The sequence below is a fragment of the Typopeltis vanoorti genome, chromosome 20 (genome assembly GCF_054136105.1).
Source record: "Typopeltis vanoorti isolate ZY-2024b chromosome 20, IOZ_Tvanoo_1.0, whole genome shotgun sequence".
Classification (NCBI taxonomy): domain Eukaryota; kingdom Metazoa; phylum Arthropoda; class Arachnida; order Uropygi; family Thelyphonidae; genus Typopeltis; species Typopeltis vanoorti.
The window spans coordinates 101,716,324-101,736,906 of NC_143568.1; the positions used below are offsets into that span (position 1 = coordinate 101,716,324).

General features: G+C 34.9%; 1 protein-coding gene across 1 annotated transcript in view; it reads right to left on the minus strand.

Moving 5' to 3' along the window:
* Nle (notchless protein homolog 1) overlaps nucleotides 1–20,583 on the minus strand; it is a 97,364-nt gene that overhangs the window by 67,138 nt on the left and 9,643 nt on the right. The window contains exons 4-6 of the mRNA XM_090410163.1: nucleotides 18,475–18,554; nucleotides 6,994–7,070; nucleotides 4,278–4,375 (exon numbers count right to left, since the gene is read on the minus strand). Coding sequence (XP_090266289.1) covers nucleotides 4,278–4,375; nucleotides 6,994–7,070; nucleotides 18,475–18,554 — 255 coding nt within the window. The remainder of the gene's footprint in view (nucleotides 1–4,277; nucleotides 4,376–6,993; nucleotides 7,071–18,474; nucleotides 18,555–20,583) is intronic.

A 20,583-nucleotide genomic window follows, 5' to 3' on the forward strand; every position in this document is an offset into this window, starting at 1 on the left:
TGTATATGGTGTAAATAAGACATTAAATATCAAGCAATACATGGTCTCTATTTGAGTTGCAAATCAGCAGTTAGAATTAAAGGAGGTACAGGAAGATGGTTTAATGTTAAGTCAGGTTGTGATAAGGGTGTGAGTTATCTCCACTGTTATTCCTCATCTATATGGATCACGTTATGAAGGAAAGTGGTATTAAACCTGATATAAAAATTTCAGATGTCAATCTCAGCTCTATACTTTATGCAGATGGTGTTATACTTTGTTATACTTTTAAATAAATCCAGGAGAAGTTTGCAGGATTCCCTCACCAAACTGAATAACTGTTGTAATAAATTTGGTATGAAAATAAGTATTAAAAAAGATAAAGATAATGAAAATAGGCAGGAACAATGAAAAACATCAACTGCATCCTGAATGGAGAATCTATAGAACAAGTAAAACATTTCAGCTATTCAGGCACACATTTTAGTGAAGATGGTAAATTAAATATGGAAATAGAAAACAGAATCAACAAAGTTGGTATGATAGGAAGTCATCATCATCAAATTCTTGACATATATCCTCAAGGGGTGTACAGGATATGATAGTACTACATGAAAAATTTACATCATTACTAACTTCCTATCTACAATTTTCCTCCAAATCAGTCTGTTACTTGTCAAGACTCCAACATTATCAGATCTTACATTTCTATTGTCTAAGGCACTTTGTACTGTGTCAATCCACCTATATCTTGGTCATCCTCTGGGCCGTTTTCCTGCCAACCTGGCAGAGAACACTTGTTTGGCTAATCTTTTCTCACCCATTCTGTTTAAGTGACCATACCACCTGAGATTAGCTCTGCTAATGCATTCCTGGATGCTGACAACGTTTTTGGGTCAAAGGAGAGGAGACCTCCACATAGCCTTTAAAGGAATGCGGAGAACTGAACAGGGCTTCTGACCTAATGTCCAATCTTCACCTTCTCGTGGTGCACCCTGTGGGATGTCTATCTGGATACTGAACGAACGAGGATGGGCTGGCAATTTGGGATTTAGCCGACCAAATTGTATTCTTATTGGCTTAAACCAATATATAAAATGATGGTACAACATGACAAATGATAGGAAGTCAACTGAATAAATTTATGTGGAATAAGAGAAATTAGTGAAAATACAAACCTAGCTATATACCAGTGTTCAAGCCAATTTTAACTTATGGATCTGAGAGTTGGGTTAGAAATAAAACTCTTAATCAAGACTGGAGATCACAGATATGAAGGCTCTGAGAATGATTAGGAGACTGAACAGATGGCATCAATGGCAGTATCATATTTAAAAAAAAAAAAAGTTATTAGGAAAGAATCTGACATTGTTAGCATTCAGGAATGTGTTAGTTGAGCTAATGTCAGGTGGTATGGCCACTTAAACAGAATGAGAGACGAAAGATCAGCTAAAAGTGTTCTTTGCCAGGATGGCAGGAAAAAGATCCAAAAGAAGACCAAGACGTAGGTGGACTGGTACAGTAAAACAGTGCCTTAGAAGACAGAAATATAAGATCTGATAATGTTGGAGTCTTGATGGGTAACAGATTGATTTGAAGAAATTATAGATAGGAAGTTAGTATTGATGTAAGTTTTCATGTAGTACTACTCATAAGATCTTGCACATCACCTGAGGGTATATGTAAGGAATTTGATTGATGATGATAAATTCTACAAGTAAAAATCTGATATTGGCATGCCCTATTTTTTCTAAGCTCATCCATAGTATGCTTATATCATACCTGAGACACTCAATAAAGGAAATGTCTGCAATTCTTCCCCCTTTTTTGTTTTTAATTTTACAAAATATTTTACATCGTGTCATCTCTCAGACATGGCATGGCTGCTGTAAAATTTTTATCCCTCTGTATGAAAAATTTTAGGCCGAAGTCTCCTACAAATGCTGATATACATTCAAAATCCACCCCCCCTACTTTTTTAATAATGGTTATCTAATTTAATAATTTTGTGGAAAAAAAATTACAGTATAATAAACTTTAAAATTTTTGAGAGCTGCTGAAAAAGAGATTCAGCATAATTTTGAATGTATAACATGCTAATGGAACTGATATTCAAGCCATTCCAAACTGGGTGTACACAATTTGAATGAAGTCCAGTCAGTCTAATGCAGCTGAATCCTCTAACTATAATTTCAGGTTAGTGTGGGCATGTTAGTAGTTTGGGTAATTAGTGTGATTTTTTATTTTTTTTTGTACATGAATCCCAACAGAGTAGTAGTATCATACCAGGCAATGAATCATCCATGTATGCAGCAGATTACAAATTCAAAGACTATTCTAGTTGGACAGAAGACTAGCAAAATAATTACGTAATATGTCCATTTTGGGACAAATGTGTGTTTTACAATGCTAAGTAAGAGATTAGCACATAATAATCTTCTTCTTCTTCTTCTTCCTATCATAGAATATAGGCCATGTGGCCTGTTCCGGTCTCATGCCATCTCTTTCTTGGTCTTCCGATTCTTATTTTTCCACTTATTTTGTATCTGTATAATATTTTTGGTAGTCTGCTGTTGTCCAGTCGATTTAAATGTTCTAGCCATTTTTGTTTATACTGTCTTATGTAGTAATTAATTGGTTTGATTTTTAGGGATTGTAAGATTTCTTCATTTGTTTTGTGGTCCCACTTGGTATATCCAGCTGTTTTTCTGAGGAACTTCATTTCTGCTGTTTGAATTCGTTTTTCATCTTTCCTTTTCATGGTCCATGTTTCGCTTCCGTATATAGTAGAGTTGGTTTTGACAAGACGTTATATAGTCTGATTCTAGTGTGTTTTTGTACCAGGGATGGCTTAAATATACTATTTATTATGCCATTTACTTTGACAAAGTTTGATATTTTAGAGTCTATGTCTTTTTCTTCTTCGTATGATAGATCACATCCCAAGTATCTGAAAGTGTTTACTTGTTCTAGCATTGTATTATCTATCACTATTTTACTTCTTATTGGGTTTTCTCCTTTGAATGCCATTATTTTTGTTTTTTCTTTGGATATTGTCATATTATATTGCTTTGAGATATCATTTAATGATCTTTGTAAGTCATCTTCTGATGTAGCTAATACTATTTGATCATCTGCAAATAGTAGTGTATCTATCTTCATTTGCGGGGTTATTTGTATACCAAATGGGTTATGCTGTTTCCAGATTGTTAATATTTCATTTATATATATATTGAAAAGCAGAGGTGAGAGGGTACATCCTTGTCGTACTCCTCTTGATATATCTTTCCATTCTGAGGTGTGTTCTAATTTAACTGCTATTTTATTTCCTGTATATATTTCTTGAATAGATTGTAAAAGTTGGTTTGGTATTTTTAAATTGGTTAATATTTTAAACAATTTTTGTCGACTAATTTTGTCAAATGCTTTTTCATAATCAATAAACACCACATGTGTTTCTTTTTGAAATTCTCTTCTCTTTTCTATTAATAATTTTAAAGTAAAAATTGGATCTATGCAGGATCGGCCTTTTCGGAAGCCATTTTGTTCTTCTAGTAATTTGTTTTCTACAATGTGCTTAGTTTCTCTTTTAATATTCCTGCATATATTTTATATCCTGTATTCAGCAGGCTAATTCCCCTATAATTATTGCAATTGTCTTTATTTCCTTTTTTATAGATTGGGATGACCAGTGCTTTTTTCCAGACATCCAAACCATATTAAAAAATTTCAAAAGTCTTTCATTAAATTTTTCACCTGCATTTTTGTATAGTTCTATATTTATATTGTCTCCTAATAATTAAATATATAATTTTCATTAATCAATCAGACAATAACGTTATCAAGTAGAAATATTTCAATATGCTGTAACCTTCTTTTGCATCTTCTATGTAATAATTTGTCCGCACGGTTAGCCTAGTGGCTTTGCGCTTCGCAACCATATGCGCCTGGGGAAGGAGTGTCCTAGGTTTGATTCCCGTCCACGACGTGAGGAGCTTAAGGATCTTCCTCAGCCATAGCCAAGTTAGCCGGTCTTGGGCCGCAGGGTTTTTTCCGCCAGTTTATCTGAGGTTTTTCATCCCACAAGCAGGCAAACCAGCCCCGTGAACACACAGGTTACAGTCATAAATACTTACGGCAAGGAAGGCAACGAGAAACCACCTTGCTCATAATCATCTCTCCCTAGAATGGTAGCATATAGCTACCCTCCCGCGGCCGTATGGCAGATGGGAACCAGAAGAATGTAATAATTTGTCTTTTGATATTAACATATCAAAGGATACTACAAACCAACATACCTATGAAGTGGTTCCCAGCAGAGCCATGTAATCCACTGTTTATGTCCCATAAGAACTTTTCCTGCCTGCTTGCCTGTTTCTGGATCCCAAATTCGAATCTACATAAATCAACAAAAAAGTGCATTATCAATACTGAACACAATAATTGACACTTGAAACATAAGCAGAAATATATTTATTAATTTTGTTATCCTTCTCTCCCACCCACAAAAATTGAAAGTTGCAAACTGCTACAATAGGAAAGCCCAAAGATGGAAAGGCAGACAGAATGAAAGAAGAGAGGTTAGTTTCAAGGTGTTGAACTCTGAAAATAAACATTGAACAGCAGAGTTGCTTACATTTTCTTTACACTTAGAAGAAAGTGACAAGATGATGGAAGCCAGTTCAGTGAATGAATAGTACTCAAAGAAAGTACAGAAACAAAATGTTTGTGAGAGTGATTGGAGTGAGCCTATGAGGGGGGGGGGGGGGGGAAGGATCGATTAACTGGGCTACTTACAAATTTTCAAGAAGGTTTCTAGCATGCCACTTGAAATATGAGAATAGTATTCTAAGGCTGGATGAATTTGAAGAAAGTTAACAAAAACAAGCTAAAAGTGTGCATTAGCCCAAGAAGAGAAATCTAATTTTACTAGAGTTCTGAGTATTGTTCTTGTAATAAAAAATTACTGTGATGAAAAATGTCTTAGTGGGACTGAAGAGGTCATCTTCCTAATGAAGAATGACAAAGAGATCAGTTTAAAACATAAATTCTCATAAATTGGTTATTTATGAGAAGCATGGAACAAGAGAAATGGAACATACTATCATTTCCAAAAGTATGGATATGATTTAAAATCTGTGAGAAAAGAATATTATGAGTTTTGGAGGAGGAAGGGGATGAGAAAAAAATATACAGCTCTGAGACACTCTGGCAGTGGGAGGGAAATCTGAACAGAAACTGTTTTGAGATATTTTAACAACATGTAGGCCACATAATGTCTAAAGCTTTGATACACAGATAATGACCAAATATGAAATATTAAAAATAATTATTAGTAATAATGATTAAACTTTCAGTCAAGTAACATGGTCATCAACAGGGCACAATCTTGATATGTTCAAAGGCAGCCAAATGCATACAATAAAGTGCTACAACCAGTTATTTTAACAATTATTTTTTAATAACTAAAGTCAATAATCCAAGTCAGCCAGCCTTATTAGCCAGACACAGTATATGCATTAATGAATGAAATTGAGATTATTTGGGGAAAATTAAGAACTACTGTTTTCTGAATGTTAGACATGAACTTTTGTTCATCCAACAAATCTCACAAGAAGGGGGGTCATCCAATCCTTACTTACCTGTCCCAGTTACCTATCTTGGAGATCAATGCTACTAGTTCTATCAGTTTGTTGCAAAGTAGGTTACAAGAGAAAGGCACTATAAATCAAGGAAGCAGAGGAAGGTATGGAAGGGAGCAAAAGAGCTTAGATTCTTGTCTTTCTAAGAGCAAAGATATAGTCAATGTTGATAAATGTTAACTGTTTATCACATTACTAAGTGATTATTCTCAAGACTAACAGCTGGCAACCTACCTATTTTTATTCTAATATTCTCCATATTTATATACTATACATATTTAAACATAACTTTTGATTACATACATTACTACAAAGAAATCATAGTAACATATATACTGCAAAAATGAATGAGAAATATTCAAAACTATACTAGGATGCAGTCAAGGGCAGCAGTTGTTGTTGTTTTTGGCAGAGAGATAATACAGGTTCCCTAATCTTGAGTAGTTCTTTGCAGCTAACTTTATTTAAATTAGGAGTCTTCTGCAGAGAATATGCCAATTCTCAGAATAAAATTCTCAGTTACTGATACTAGTTTGAATATTTTGCACTTATTCAATTCTACATTATGTAGCACTATGATTGCTTTGACAATGCCCTAAGTTACTACAAAATATTGGATTCCTTCAAATAAGCCATTAAGCTTGAATAGTAATATTTATACTATAACTGCCATGCATTGAAAAACAAAACAAGCAGATTTATTGTTTTGAAACCAAATCTAACCACCCAATTCTGAAACTACAATGCAACAGCTGTAAGCTACACATAATTTTGTCAAAACTACACCCAGAGCAAGTTTACTGTTAAGGAATTATTATAAAGTGCCCTCCTTCGATGAGTCTATGGGCACTTGCAACTCTCTGTCTCCACCACTCAATCCACCAACTACAACTAACTGCAACTACACCAATGCCATCTGCTTCCCACCACTACCACTAGTATTTTCACAGACAATCACAACCATCCATGCATAAAATAACTACATATATTAGCTTAGTCATACCTATCCAAGTATGATTAGATAAAAATGAACTCTCACTATAACAAACACTGTCCTATCCAGAAATCCCAGCCCCATACCATCATTGCCGTGCTAAAAGGAATTCACTACAGAAAACCATGCATTACACAAAAAAATATTCCTTTGGTCCCTGAAAGTTCGCTATAGAAAGAGTTAATTGTAATTACTGTAAAAGTATAAGAAAAGGATTGGGGAATGTTTGCTGACTACATAGATGCAAGCATTTGAAATTCTATAACTGGCAGTTTTTTTTTTAGTTACCTCAGGTTAGTTGAAGAATCTACCCATAAATAACATACCAGAAAATTACCGATACAGCATAATTCATAAAGTAAAACATGCATATCCTACCTGACCATTTTTGCAACCAGATGCCAATTTTTTACCATCTGGAGACCAAGCAACACACAACACCCAGTGTTTGTGTCCTGAAAAGAATATAAATGACAATGATAAATAAAATTTTAAGTACAGATTTTTCATAAGGTGAGTTGCAAACATTTTAAAATATATCACCATGCAATATAAATATCTAAATGATTTGTACAAGTATGAAATCTACAGCCCAAAAATAAAAACTAACAATTTTTAAAATAAAGCATTAGATATTGAAATTGCACTAAAAGAAGGAAGAATTAGTGGCACCATTCTATCACACAAAGAGTAGACTATACATTCAATAACAGAAAATTCATAGAACTGCTGTCTGTTCGTCCCAAAATGTATATTAAAATAGCTCGACTCAATGGTTTTGCAAAGGGAAAAACTATGAAGAAAAATAAGTAAGTAGGTCTGCCTAATTTGGACCAATATATGTTGATAAAATGGAATAACTGTGTGACACAATGGAAAAATTATTAAAGAAAGAACTGAAGTAGCATTTGTTGAGTTTTTTCACTTGGTTATACTTTAAATTAAATTCTTGGTTTTATCCTTCATTGAAGTGTAAGTAAAAGTTTGTGCATGAAGTCACTTCATGACTGGGCTACTTGTATATAGAGGCTAATGACTTTGCATCAATTGCCTTAGTATCCCATAATGCAACACACATATCCTTACAGACATGTATAATATCTGTGCATTATAGGAAGGGCCACTATTCTTTCAAACTATAATAAATAGTATATTATACATGTCCACAAGGATATGTGCATTGCATTATGGGATACTAACCGATGCAAAGTCATTAGCCTCTATATACAAGTAGCCCAGTTGTGAAGTGACTTCATGCACAAACTTTGTTTGCTCACACTTAGATAAAGAATGAAACCAAGAATATAATTTCTTGGCATCTTTAATTTATAGTATAACCAAGTGAAAAAGCTTTTAACATTTATCTCTAATCCACAGTAGTTTAATAATAAGATATGACCCCTTTTCACTACTTGTATATGGAAATATGACTTCTACATTAGTTCAACCTTGGTACCACTTCTGGGTCTGGTTCCTGCTGATGAGACCTCAATAAAGTTCAAAACTGATCTGGTAGTGAGCCTTTCTTATGCATTATAGGAAGAAAATCATATACTTGAACAAGTAAAGCAATTTACATATCTTAGCAGTCTCATTACTCACAACCTGGACAACACAGAAACAGTAAACAGACTTAATAAAGGATGGGCTAATACAATAAATTAAACAAAATATGGAAAATAATAGCATTTCAAAAAGCCTCAAACTAAAACTCTATAAAACCATTACTATACCCAGCAACATATTTAGCTGAGATATGGAGACTCAATTAGAAAGAAATACAGAAAATCAGAGCATTCAAAATGAAATGCTTAAGGAAAATAAATAAGACTCAGAATACAAAACAAATGAGCAAGTCAAACATGAATTAAACTACAGAGAATATACCATAACTATAATTCTTAAACAGTAATAATTCGAAGATTACCGAATATAGTCTTGAATGGAATCATCGGAGGAAGCCAATCAAGAGGCAGGACCAAAAAGAACTTGTCTACAGTCTTTAAAGAAAAGGTCACAATTAGAGCTTCAGAGAAATGACAGAAAGGGTGAGATATAGAGCCAGATAGCAAAGATTTATTCACAGGGGACTCAACCTGTGAACTCAATCTGATGGATGAGAAAGAAAAAGAATTCAATTTAAGCAGGATAAGTTCAATTTGTTGATGACATTGAAAAAAAAATAAACAAACAAAAAAACTAGATTCTGTCAGAATACTGCACTAAGACTTTGTATACAAGCAATAAAAAATCACTTGAATGACCAGGAATAAAAACTGAGTAAATTTTTAATAGATCTTTTAATGTTAACTGTTTCACTAAGGAACTTTAAATGGAATAAAATCAGAATTAAGTAGTGCTGGTCATCAGGTCTGAATATCAAATTCCTCTGTATTCTTTATGTAAAAATTAAGAAGAAACTATCAGGTTGGAGTAATAACTTACTTTAAATTAAAATAATATTCAATGTTTTAACCTTTATATTAAGGTTATCATCAGGAATATGCCACACACACACACACACACACACACACACACACACACACATTGTACACAAACACAGGCTACATGATGATTTACTAGAGCATTGTTTTCCAAACTTTTCTGACGACGAAACACTTCACAAATCCTGAAATTTTCACGGAACACCTTGATTATTTAGTAATGTATTAATTAATAATTAATTGTTAATTTAGCTGATTTTTATTATTAATTAATCATTAATTAATTAAACATAAACATCATTAAATTAATTTGTGCTGATTTTTGTTGACATATCCAATTTTGATCACCAAAAATTTATAATATTAAGTACTTACAAGTGAATGCCGACTTTTTCTCCTGTGTGCTGGTAGTTTTCCCCTCCTTTTGTACATCCTGGAGATTGCTTTGTAGGCTGGTGGTGGTGGTTGAATCACTATCTGTTGCGTCACAAACACCTTCAATAAGAGATTTCTTATTTCTTAATACCAAAATTAAACAGTCACTTGTCTCTTATTTATATTAAAATTTAAATTTGTAGGCCTATTACTTTTAAAAAATCACGGCACTACAGTTTCGAAACTTTCACCCTACAATATGAACTTACGAAGAAAATATTCAGTATTACTTGATTTGAGAACCAGATACAGACTACCTTGATCTTCAATTTTAGTGGAAAAATTTTCTTCATACTTCCTTGCTGATTGGTCACTAACATTTGCAACACAGATGTTATTTCTTTCAGTTTAGAAGATATGCCACCCATTGTTGTAATCAGCTTGCAGGCAATTTTTATGATCGGTCATAAACAGCGGTATTCTCTTTCCGGATTGTTGAAAGATTTCGATGTGTAAAAATTAACAATAATTCATGAATATTTCCATGTTTAAAAATATGCTGCTCGGTCACTGACATTTGCTACACAGATGTCATTTCCTTCAGTTTTGAGAACAGAGGATACGCTGCCCATTGTTATAATCCGCTTGCAGGTAATTTTTATGACCGGTCATAAACAGCAGTATTCCCTTTCCCAAATGTTGAAAGGTTTCGATGTGTGAAAATTAATGATAATTCATGAATACTTCCACGTTTAAAAATACATGGCTTGGTCACTAACATTTGATACACAGATGTTATTAGGCGTTCTGGGTCTGAGCTTTCAACATATTCACAAATATTATTCTCCTCAAAATATATCCACTATAAAATATTTATTCATGAAAAATGCTGAAAACTAAAATGACAAATTCCAGGAGAACTTGCAGAACACAGTTTGGGAAACCCTGCACTACAGTATGCCACAGCATTATCACTTTGGTTAACAACTGATCCGAACCTGATCTCTGTAGCAAGACAGATAAAAAAAAATAAACTTGCATATGAGCAGAACTACATCAATAGCTATGGGCAAGGGCTTAATTCTCTTGAGCAGTGTTTCTCAAAGTATGGTATGCATATCCTCAGGAACACTTTTTTAGATTTTGTTCACATTTTCCCACCACACTCCTCCTTTCACACTTTATATTTTTGTGTCAAGTAAGTGCAGGTATATTATATCGTTCACTTTTCTATAGCTGAAAAATGTAAAGAATGGATTGCTTGATTGATTTGTGGCTTTATGGTGCAAGGACAACAAAGGTTGTACTGCACCAGTACACAGGATATTGATAAATAAATAGTTATAAAAGAGATAAATGAATAAGCAAAATATATGAACAAGGTTTAGTAGCTACAATGCAGTACCTACATATATAAACCAATTTATAATCACATTCGAATGGGTTAATTCTATGTAAAATGGCATGCAATTTGTCCGAGTCTGATATCATCTGTCTGTGTGTAGAGGGATCGGCCAGATAAGTAAAATTCTTATTTTTCTCTTGTCTGAAGTGTTGACACTTCATCAGAATATGACTAATGGTGAGACGGGTGTCGCATTTCTCATATATCAGTGGGTCATCAGCTGTCAATAAATAAGAATTTGTAACATGACCGACCTATGCAGAGCCTAACAAGAACAACTTCCTCTCTTCTGTTCTTATGTTGACTAGACTGCTAATGCTTAATATCATGCAATTTCTTTGTCAATGCTTCCAGCCAAGAGCATTGCATTAGACAATTAACTATGATTTCATAACCTGTGTGTATGTGTGTGTGTGTGTAGTTGGTATATGGGACTGTCAAACAGTATGTCAAAAAAGCATTAGTTGCAGATGCATCTGTCATGGAATTTGCCTTAATTTCAATGCAGCTGTTGTAAAAGTTGTATCACCTCACCAAGCAATGGATGTGCATTATACACTGAAGAGGAGAGAGAAAGCATGTAGCTAAAGAACTCAAAGAGTCTATATAAATTACACTTTTGGTAGGAGTTTCTTTTATATGCACAAGTGCAAGCCAAATGGCATGCAATTCTGCTGCATAATTACTAGTCAAGTGGAATCTATTTGGAGGTAGTAATGTTTAGAAGCACAATCAACAGAGATCACTGATCTTGAACCATCAATATAGATGGACAAGAAATCAGAGTCGGCTGCTCTGTGTGCATTGAACTACTGAAAGTAGACAATGATGGCGTATGAGATTTATGTAGTTGACAAAGTGAGAGGTTGCAGGATGGGGGTACAAACCTGCAATGAAGGAATACTGTTTTGTTTGGTGCAGGTAATGTTGTCAACTGTCAAGCTATTGGCATGGATGTTATCAACATTCATGCCAACAGCTTCCATAACCTCTTTAACATGCATTCCAAAAAATATGAATGGCAGTCTGACATGCATGATATTGGACCTCCCAACACAGATAAAAGAGAATAGTCCATGTAGGATAATCAAGAAGGGACTTTATTTTTAGGGCATAATTAAGAGACAAATGTTTTCAATCTGAGTGCTTGAAAACATTTGTGATTGAGTGATACAGAGGGCTCATTTGATTCAACATAAAGACTTTGAATGGGCAATGTGCAAAAAGCACCAGCAGCTATTCAGACATCCTGATGGTGGATAAGGTCCAACCACCAGAGTGTGCTCTCTCTTGCAGAACTGCAAGCCTCAGAACCATAATCAAGCTTTGAACATAAAAGTGCATAATAAATGAGGAGTAAGGAATATTGATCACCCCCCCCCCCCCATTCTGTAGAGGATAGTGTGAAGGATATTCAATGCTTCTTTGCACTTATCCTGAAGATGACGCGTGTGTACAAAAAATGTTGTTTTCTGTCAAAGACGAGTCCCAAAAATTTGGCCTCTGGAACTATGGGGATAATAGTTTGTCGCATTCTTAAATCAGGATCGGGTCAGAGAGTGAATTTCTGACAGTTTTTTCTGCAGATAACCTGAACCCATGTTCAACAGTCCATAAAGAGGCATGACTGATTGTTGAAGTGTCTTTCAATGACCCTCATATTACAGAAGTGACAGTAAATTGTGAAATCATTGACATAAAGGCAATCACCTACTATGGGAGGAATCTGTTCTGCAACTGAGGTCACTTTAATAGCAAAGAGGGTCAACATTCACACAGAGCCTTGAGGAACTCCCTCTTATTGATGATAGGGCCAAGATGATGTGTTTCTCTAATGGACAAGAAAGACATGAGTGAACAGAAAGTTCATAATAAAAACAGGAAGGTGTTCCCTTAGACCAGTGTTTCTCAACGTGGGGCATACGCCCCACAAGGGGGGGGGGGGATTTGAAAATGTACATGTACATATTTATATTATGCTTTTTCAGAACTTGACTGACTATTTTGCTAGAGGGGGCATCAAAATCTTTGAGACGTTGAGGTGGGGCATGATCCAAACAATGTTGAGAAACACTGCCTTAGACCAAGATTAAACAGGTCTTTTAACATGCTCTATCTCAAGGCTGTGTCTTTCCATGTTGAGGAACACTGAAACCGCATATTCTCATTTCAGGAAAGGATCTCTTATACATGTTTCTAGATGGATTAAATGGTCCAAGGTCTATGAAAGCCACAATGCGTGCTGGAAAGAGGTTTGTTGCTTTCTAAGTACCAGAAAAGTATCATTTTTTCCAAGACCTTACAAAGACAATTGGACAATAATCGTTGGCCTATTCAGAATCCTTGCCTGGCTTTGGGATAGCAATGACAACTGATTTATGCCAAGAGTCCAGAAACTGTTCCTCTGTAAATATTCTGTTATACAGTAAGAGAAAGAGATCCATATAAGATGATGAGAGGTGTTTTATTATCTCGTAATGGATGTCATCAGGGCCTATTGCACTAGTGGAAGACAGCAAAAGAGCTCTTTTGAGTTCTTTAACAAATGGCTGATGGTATGGCTCTATCCCCTTGGTACAAAAGCTTAACCACTGTTTCTCTTGTTGCGCTTTCAAAATTAAAAAGATGATAGGAAACTGTTTCTGAGATCCTGGCAAAGTCCAAAGTGTCTGCAATAGCTTTGGGATCAGCAACAATACATCAATTATGTTCCAAGGAGACAATCTCAGTGTTCTGTATCTACCTTTTATCTTCTGGATATTTTATGCCATACAATTTTTGCACTGGTTGTTTGATTAATAAATAGATGATGCAAGTTTAATCCAGGACAGTTTTTGACTCCGACTGCCTCACATAAAGTCCTTTGGTCCAGGCAACTTTAAATGCAATTAAGTTTGTTGTGACAGGGTATCGACGAAATATGCCCTCTATCTTGATCTTTTTTTGGCTGCTTGGCACTCTGGGTTTCACCAAGGCTTCGGAAATCAGGACAATGTTTTTGGAATTGCTGCAGACATATATGTCACTGCTTCATATTAAATTTAGCAAGATGGGAAAATGTATTCTATTTTGCCTGGTCCATTTTCCACAGGAGTCTGTAGTAAGACATGGCTTCTGTGAAGACATAGGTGCTAGTAATGGGATAACAGTCACTTCCATATATGTTTTCATCAACATCCCATGTGAGAAGTGGAAATATGGCAGGGGAGCAGATTTGTAAAGACTGACCACAGAATAAAAGCAGGCAGGCATATGAAGAAAGTATTTATTTCATTATTAATAAGGGAGAGGTCATGGTTGTTGAGCATTCAATAAATAATATGACCTCATCTATTCATGTTAATACTATCCCAAAGAGTGTTATGTCCATTAAAGTCATCCATTAGGAGCATGGGCTGAGGCAGCTGCATTATGAGATTATCAAATTCTGTTTCATTTAATTCGGATTAATTAATATATTGAGCATGCCGTGATAAGAAACCCCACAGATGGGCGAAATACTACTGCTTCCAGCACAGTATTAAGCTGAACATGATGGAAAGGAGTATGACTGACCACGAGAATAACTACTCCACCATGTGCAGGACCATCTCCAGTTCTGTCCTTATGTACAAGACTGACATTCTTGAAGGTAGGGTCCTCAATGAGTTTTAAATAAGTTTCCTGCAGACAGAAACAAAAAAAAAGTTTGTTTCTGCAGCAGATGCTTGATATTCTGGCAAAACCTATGATAGTATTGTTGTAAAAATTTTAAATCAGACTTGTCAGGTTTATATTTTTCATTAGATTTTGGAAAGTATGGACAACCAGTGTCCATCTCTTTCCCCTGGAAAAATAGCCAATACATCATCAGATATGCCAGGATCACCAAGTAAGTTCAAGTTACATTCAGTGGATACTGAAGTATCCATTTTTTCTGTGGCAGTATCTGGTGGTTTGTCTTTAACATGTTCGCTGCCATGCCACTTCGTCATAGTTTGTTCCTGTACGCCAAGCAATTTCACTTCTTCAAGGTCAGTACGGGTAATCTCGTTGCCAGCGGTAAGCGACATACGAGCATACTCGTAGTTGGCTTGTGTGGAGCATATACCTTCTACGAGTATACACAGTTTTGCTGCTAGCTCCACAAGCCAAGCATTTTCACTTCTTCAAGGTCAGTATGGGTAATCTCGTTGCCAGTGGTAAGCATCGTACGAGTATACTCGTAGCTGGCTTATGTGGCTCATATACCAACTACGAGTATACTCGTAGCTGGCTTGTGTGGCTCATATACCAACTATGAGTATACTCGTAGTTGGCAGCGAACGTGTTAATGGAATAGATTTTAATGAAATCATAGAATAGACATACGAGTCTCAGCTGCTGTTGACTTTTTCTTAACTGTTACCTTCTCAGCATAAGAGGATCTCAGTGTGGTGGCAACTAACTTTTGTTTTCATCTTTCCACTTCTGACATGCATGGGAGTATGCTGAATAATATCCATGACAGTTTACATTTAGCTTTCTTTGCAGAGCAAGATTGGTTATCATGCTTTTTACTACCACATCAGGCAGTTTGGACAAGCCCATTTGAAGCATCTTAGTAGATTAGGGATGTACAGTCTAACAGGACAAATGAGATACCCTGCTTTAACAGATGTTGGAGGCTTAGGATTATCAAAGGTAAGGATGATGGGTCTGATTAAAACCAGGTGACTATCCCTATAGATCAGGATGCATCTCATACTTGTCACCCTCTGATCTTTCAGCCCTGAACATATCTCCTCATCAAGAACACCTAGGAGATCCCATTCTGAGATCACTCCTCTACAGGAATTGAGTGTTTCATGGGGTGTAACGGTTATTGGTATTTCACCCATTTATGTTGCTCTGAGAAATTTCTTGGAATGTTGATATGTTTCTATGAGGATGTTGCCAGAACACAGTTTCTTAACTGTTTTGGGAGAACCTGCCAATCCTTCTAATCCCTTTTGAATGAGAAAGTGTGACATTTTCCTTATTGGCTTTTCTCCCTGTTCCACAGATGATGAAAAAAAAAAAATGGTATATTTAGACTGGTATCATGTCTTTTGTTTCTTACTTCTGTTATGGAAAGATGCATCAATACTCAGCTGGGACTTTGTTAGGAACCATGAAATGATTGAGGATGAAGGATTCGTGCTCGAGTGGTTTTTTGTTAAGTGCCAGAGTTCCCCACCCACCATGGATGCCCACTATATGGAACAATGACTGTGCTCAGGGATGGAATGCCAGGGTTACCTGGACATTATACAAGCACCACAGCAAGCCTTAGGCCATGTCCTCAGACTATGGGAAAGGAGACTTATTACAACACGATTGACCTTGCAGGCAAGCCCATTACCCAATTGATCCTGTCTGGACCATCCAGGAACACCCGTCCTGCCAAAGTAGTGTAAGACCACCAGGATCCCAATTTCGGGGGATCTTGGTGGTTCATGGGTCACACCACATGGAAGTTCTGCCTCTTACAGGCAGAACTTCTTCATACTATATTGTATTGTCATCAATACTTGCTTTTTCAACATTATCACATCTCATAATTAGAAACTGGCACCAACAATCCCCAGAATTCTCTGAAGTCCAAATGTTCTTAACACGACCAAATTCATTTTAGTTTTTGTCCATAACCTTATTTTGCAAATTTTTTTAGCCCCTCTTCATCACTTTTAGAATTAAACAACAAAGTGAATCAAAGTCGGCTTCAGTACTTTAAAATTTCACACTTTTATCTTTTCCCAAGATGGTTGTTATAGTACTGTATCCAAAATACCAGACAATCACACAGGCACAAAGCCTGCTTAAAAGTACCTCCTTGTAACAATAATTAAGCCAGTAAACTAAACAGCCCGAAGAATTTTGATTATAAATAGGAAAGTGAGGTGGTCAAGAGACAGCAAAAATATACTTTCTGTGAAGGAACTTTAATTTTGTGTTAGGCTGTTACCTAGTATTAAAACACTTCATTGTTTTTAACCTTTTTATCATTTTGTAGTTTTTAATTCGAAGCAGAAAATCATATACAGTTTTATCAAAAATTCTGTGGAATCTCCTATTATATCATATGCATAAAAAGAATTTTAAAAAATTATTCATTAAGCAGAATTAGAGAAATTTCAGTTTAAAAAGTTAATCTAACAATTAAGTTTCTTATATTAATTTTCACAGGGGCAGAACTAGTATATCAAATACAAATAAATTAGTTGAAAATATTCTTTGTATCAGTAGTGGAACTAATGTATTATATCTTCAAACTATTCAAGGTGTTGGATTCTTTGTCAAAACATTCTTAAATACCTGCCTTTTCATTGCAATACTCATTTATAGCCTACTCAAAATAAGATTGTGATCACTTCCTATTTCAATTCTCCAAGATACAAATGCTTACATCTGTATCCCGGACAAGTTGGATGATATCACTAACAACAGTAATGTGATCAATAAAACCTTTTTCGTGAGTGTGATCTTTGTGTTATCTTTTATCTTTGGAATTTGGCATCAGTAATGTCTGCCTGGTGCATGTCCAGAACAAAAATCCATAAGATATAATCAACTTAATCAACTCCCACTACAGAAATTTTTAGGGAGAATAGTATATTAAAGTGAGTTTTATGATAAGCAAATTTCTTTTAAAATAGAAATGGCAGTATGGAGGTTTTAAGTGGGACTTTTCAGCAGCTTGTTATAGCAAGAAATTCACTATAATGGTTTTTGCTATTGATAAAGTTCATTACAGGCTACCACAGATATGTTCTCCAATTTTCTCCAGAGAATTTCTGCTCATCTAAGATTCACCTAATCTGATTAAGTATTAAAAAAAAAAAAAAAAAAAAAAAAAAAAAAAAAAAAATTATTTTTTCTGTATTCTCTTGTTCCTCAGCACACACACACAATGATTTAGTGCAATCAATTATTAAATGTTTCATCATTCAATTTTTCATTTGAAATTTGTCTGCATCAATCTAATTCAGACTGAATCTCATTCAGGAAGGTTATCTTCATGTCTGGGGTTTAAATGCCATATCAACTATCATTTCTTGATCAATAATGCCCAAATAAAATATTATTTCTGTAATTCTGATATCTCCACCTCTTTCAAGGGCTTCACACATTGATCATTCCTATCTTGAGTTCTACTGAAGTTGCTTCAGTAGCTGACTTTTATTTAATTATGTTGTGCAAATGAATAACTACTAAATCCACGGTGCATCTTGAGAAAATGAGGACTGGGCACAGAAACCCAGTTTAGTTCTCAGCTAATTATAGGCTATATGGAAGCCTCTTTGTTATCTAGCTTCATCCATGTTTAATGATAAATCCTATTAAATGTGGATGTCTTAAGAATTGATGAAAATCTAATGCCCATTTCTCCTCCTTTCTCTGATCAATACTGCCTGAAAAAATCTTAGAGATATTATTTAAAGGATCTAGCCTGTTTTAGTCTTCTTTGTCTAAATAGCACAAATTAGTACTCTCACAAAGAGTACTTCAATAATGTCTATCTTTAGTTCTTTAAATTTTTACAAAACGTAGTGGTAAGAAACAAATACTTCTCCATTTATCAGTACATTATCATAATTAATATAGAATATAATTAAACTATTGCAATCAAATTACCTGTGCATGTGAACTGAGGTGTTTCTGTATTTACATCCCAGAATCTTACTGTAGTATCACCTGAGCCACTAGCAAGATACCTGAATGAAAGAAAATTACAAACGGCACAGCATATTATAATTTATATCATGTAATCAAAATAAAGTGTTTCAGATGTGTAAAATCTTAAGACAATTGACACTCGTTACAGGAAACAAAATTATATCAAATTCACTTGCTAAAACAAACCACCAAAAAGCTCTGATCAGAGTCTCTCAGACACAATGCTATTATAAAGGAAAATTACCACAGTGAAAATATACCAAAAATTGTAATTGCTATATATATTTTTTTAAAATATCACTCCAAACCACAAGGCTACAAAATACATAGCAAATTAAACTGTGAGGAAGGCTACTGCAAAGAATTACAGCAGACAGAATAAAAGACGAATGGAAGTAGAAAGGTTGGTGAGTCAGTAATTCACCTGTAAAAGGACATTAGATAAATAGTGGTCACGTTATTGCAGGCATGACAATGCCAGTTCTGCTGAAAAATGTTCACTGATATAATTTTTAGAGGGTTTAAGCAGGGATGAGCTGAATATTCAGTTATACTTTGGCTGATTCAGCATGTTTTGCAAATATCTGGCTTCAGCCAAACCAGTAGAAAGATTCAGTATTTGGCTGGCTGAAGCAAAACTTATTGTTACATGCATCATAACAAATCAGGACAAAGTTTCCCTTTTTTCAGCATATATCTCTAATCTCTAATCCAGAGTATTTTAATATTAAGGTGTGCTTTTGATTACTTATACAGGAATAGCTTGTATAGCGCAGTTAATTGGTTCCAAGTAGAGTCTGCGCTATGGAAAACCACGTTGTTCGAGGTCTATTTATAAAGGTTTTCAATTAATTTGTTTATCACAAAAATTTAGGATAATAAAAATCTTTAAAAATGAAAAAAAAAAAAAAAAATGTTATTTTTATTAACTGAATAACAAATAAAATCCTTTTAACCCCTTAACGTACCCATTAAAAATCAGAAATTGGTCGTTTGTCTGCCAATTTTTTGGGCAAGGGTGATTTGCTGGATCAAATTCATCATTATTTGAAAAATAATGATGCTTTTGTGCAAACGCAAATGAAATAGCCGATACATGCCATTGGCAACTTTTCTCAGCTGAAATGAAATAGGCACAAGATTGTCTAGCATCTATATTCGGTTGTATTTATATGTGAAACCAAAATTCAAAAAAATCAATTTTGGTGCAATAAACAAAAGACGTGTCACAGATGTCTTTGTATGTTAAAGGGTTAATCTGATATAAAAGTTGTAGAAAACAAAACAAATATTGCTTCAATTTTAGCATAGAGTAATTCACTTTTTACTAAAGTAGTCTTTTAGTGTTCATTGAACCATCCTTGTCTTCTTTGTCTCTTCAGGTACTAGATTTCTGTAGCATTTGATGGCATTATTGAGACTCCATCTCACTTTGATGCTTCTTTCCAAATTCGGGTCGGCATTTATGAGAAAGTTGGAAGCTTCATTGATTTTTCTCACAAAAGTTGAAAGGTCAGCAAAGGAAAATTCTTCAACCATGACATCAGTGGGGGGTCATCTTCGTCTTCTTCTGCTTCATGGGCTCGTTGTTGTTCCAACTCCAAAAGGGTCTCATCATCCAGATCATTTGAATGAGAATCAATACATTTTTTCACACTGCACAATTTCGGTGTTACAAAAGCAACAAAGTCCTTTGAACAATGCAGCAAGATATTATGCCATACGGCTCTCATGTTGCTTTGAGTCACCTCTTGACAAGATTCATAAATATTTTGAATGGCATCTTTTATGTTAAATTTCTTCCAAAATTCACTCAAAGTCCAAGAATCTTCTTCTGCTGCAGCTTTAATAGCTTGAGCAAAAGTTCATCTTAAATAGTAAGCCTTGACCTTGATCCATCGGCTGCAGAATTGATGTTGTGTTTGGGGGGAAAAAATGAATGTTGACATTTTCATCTAAGTCAGTCAATAGAGTTGGATGGCCTAGCGCATTGTCTAATAAAATAAAAATTTTAAAAGGAATTCTTTTTACAATAGCTTTTAAGTTCAGGGCAAAAACAGGTTTTAA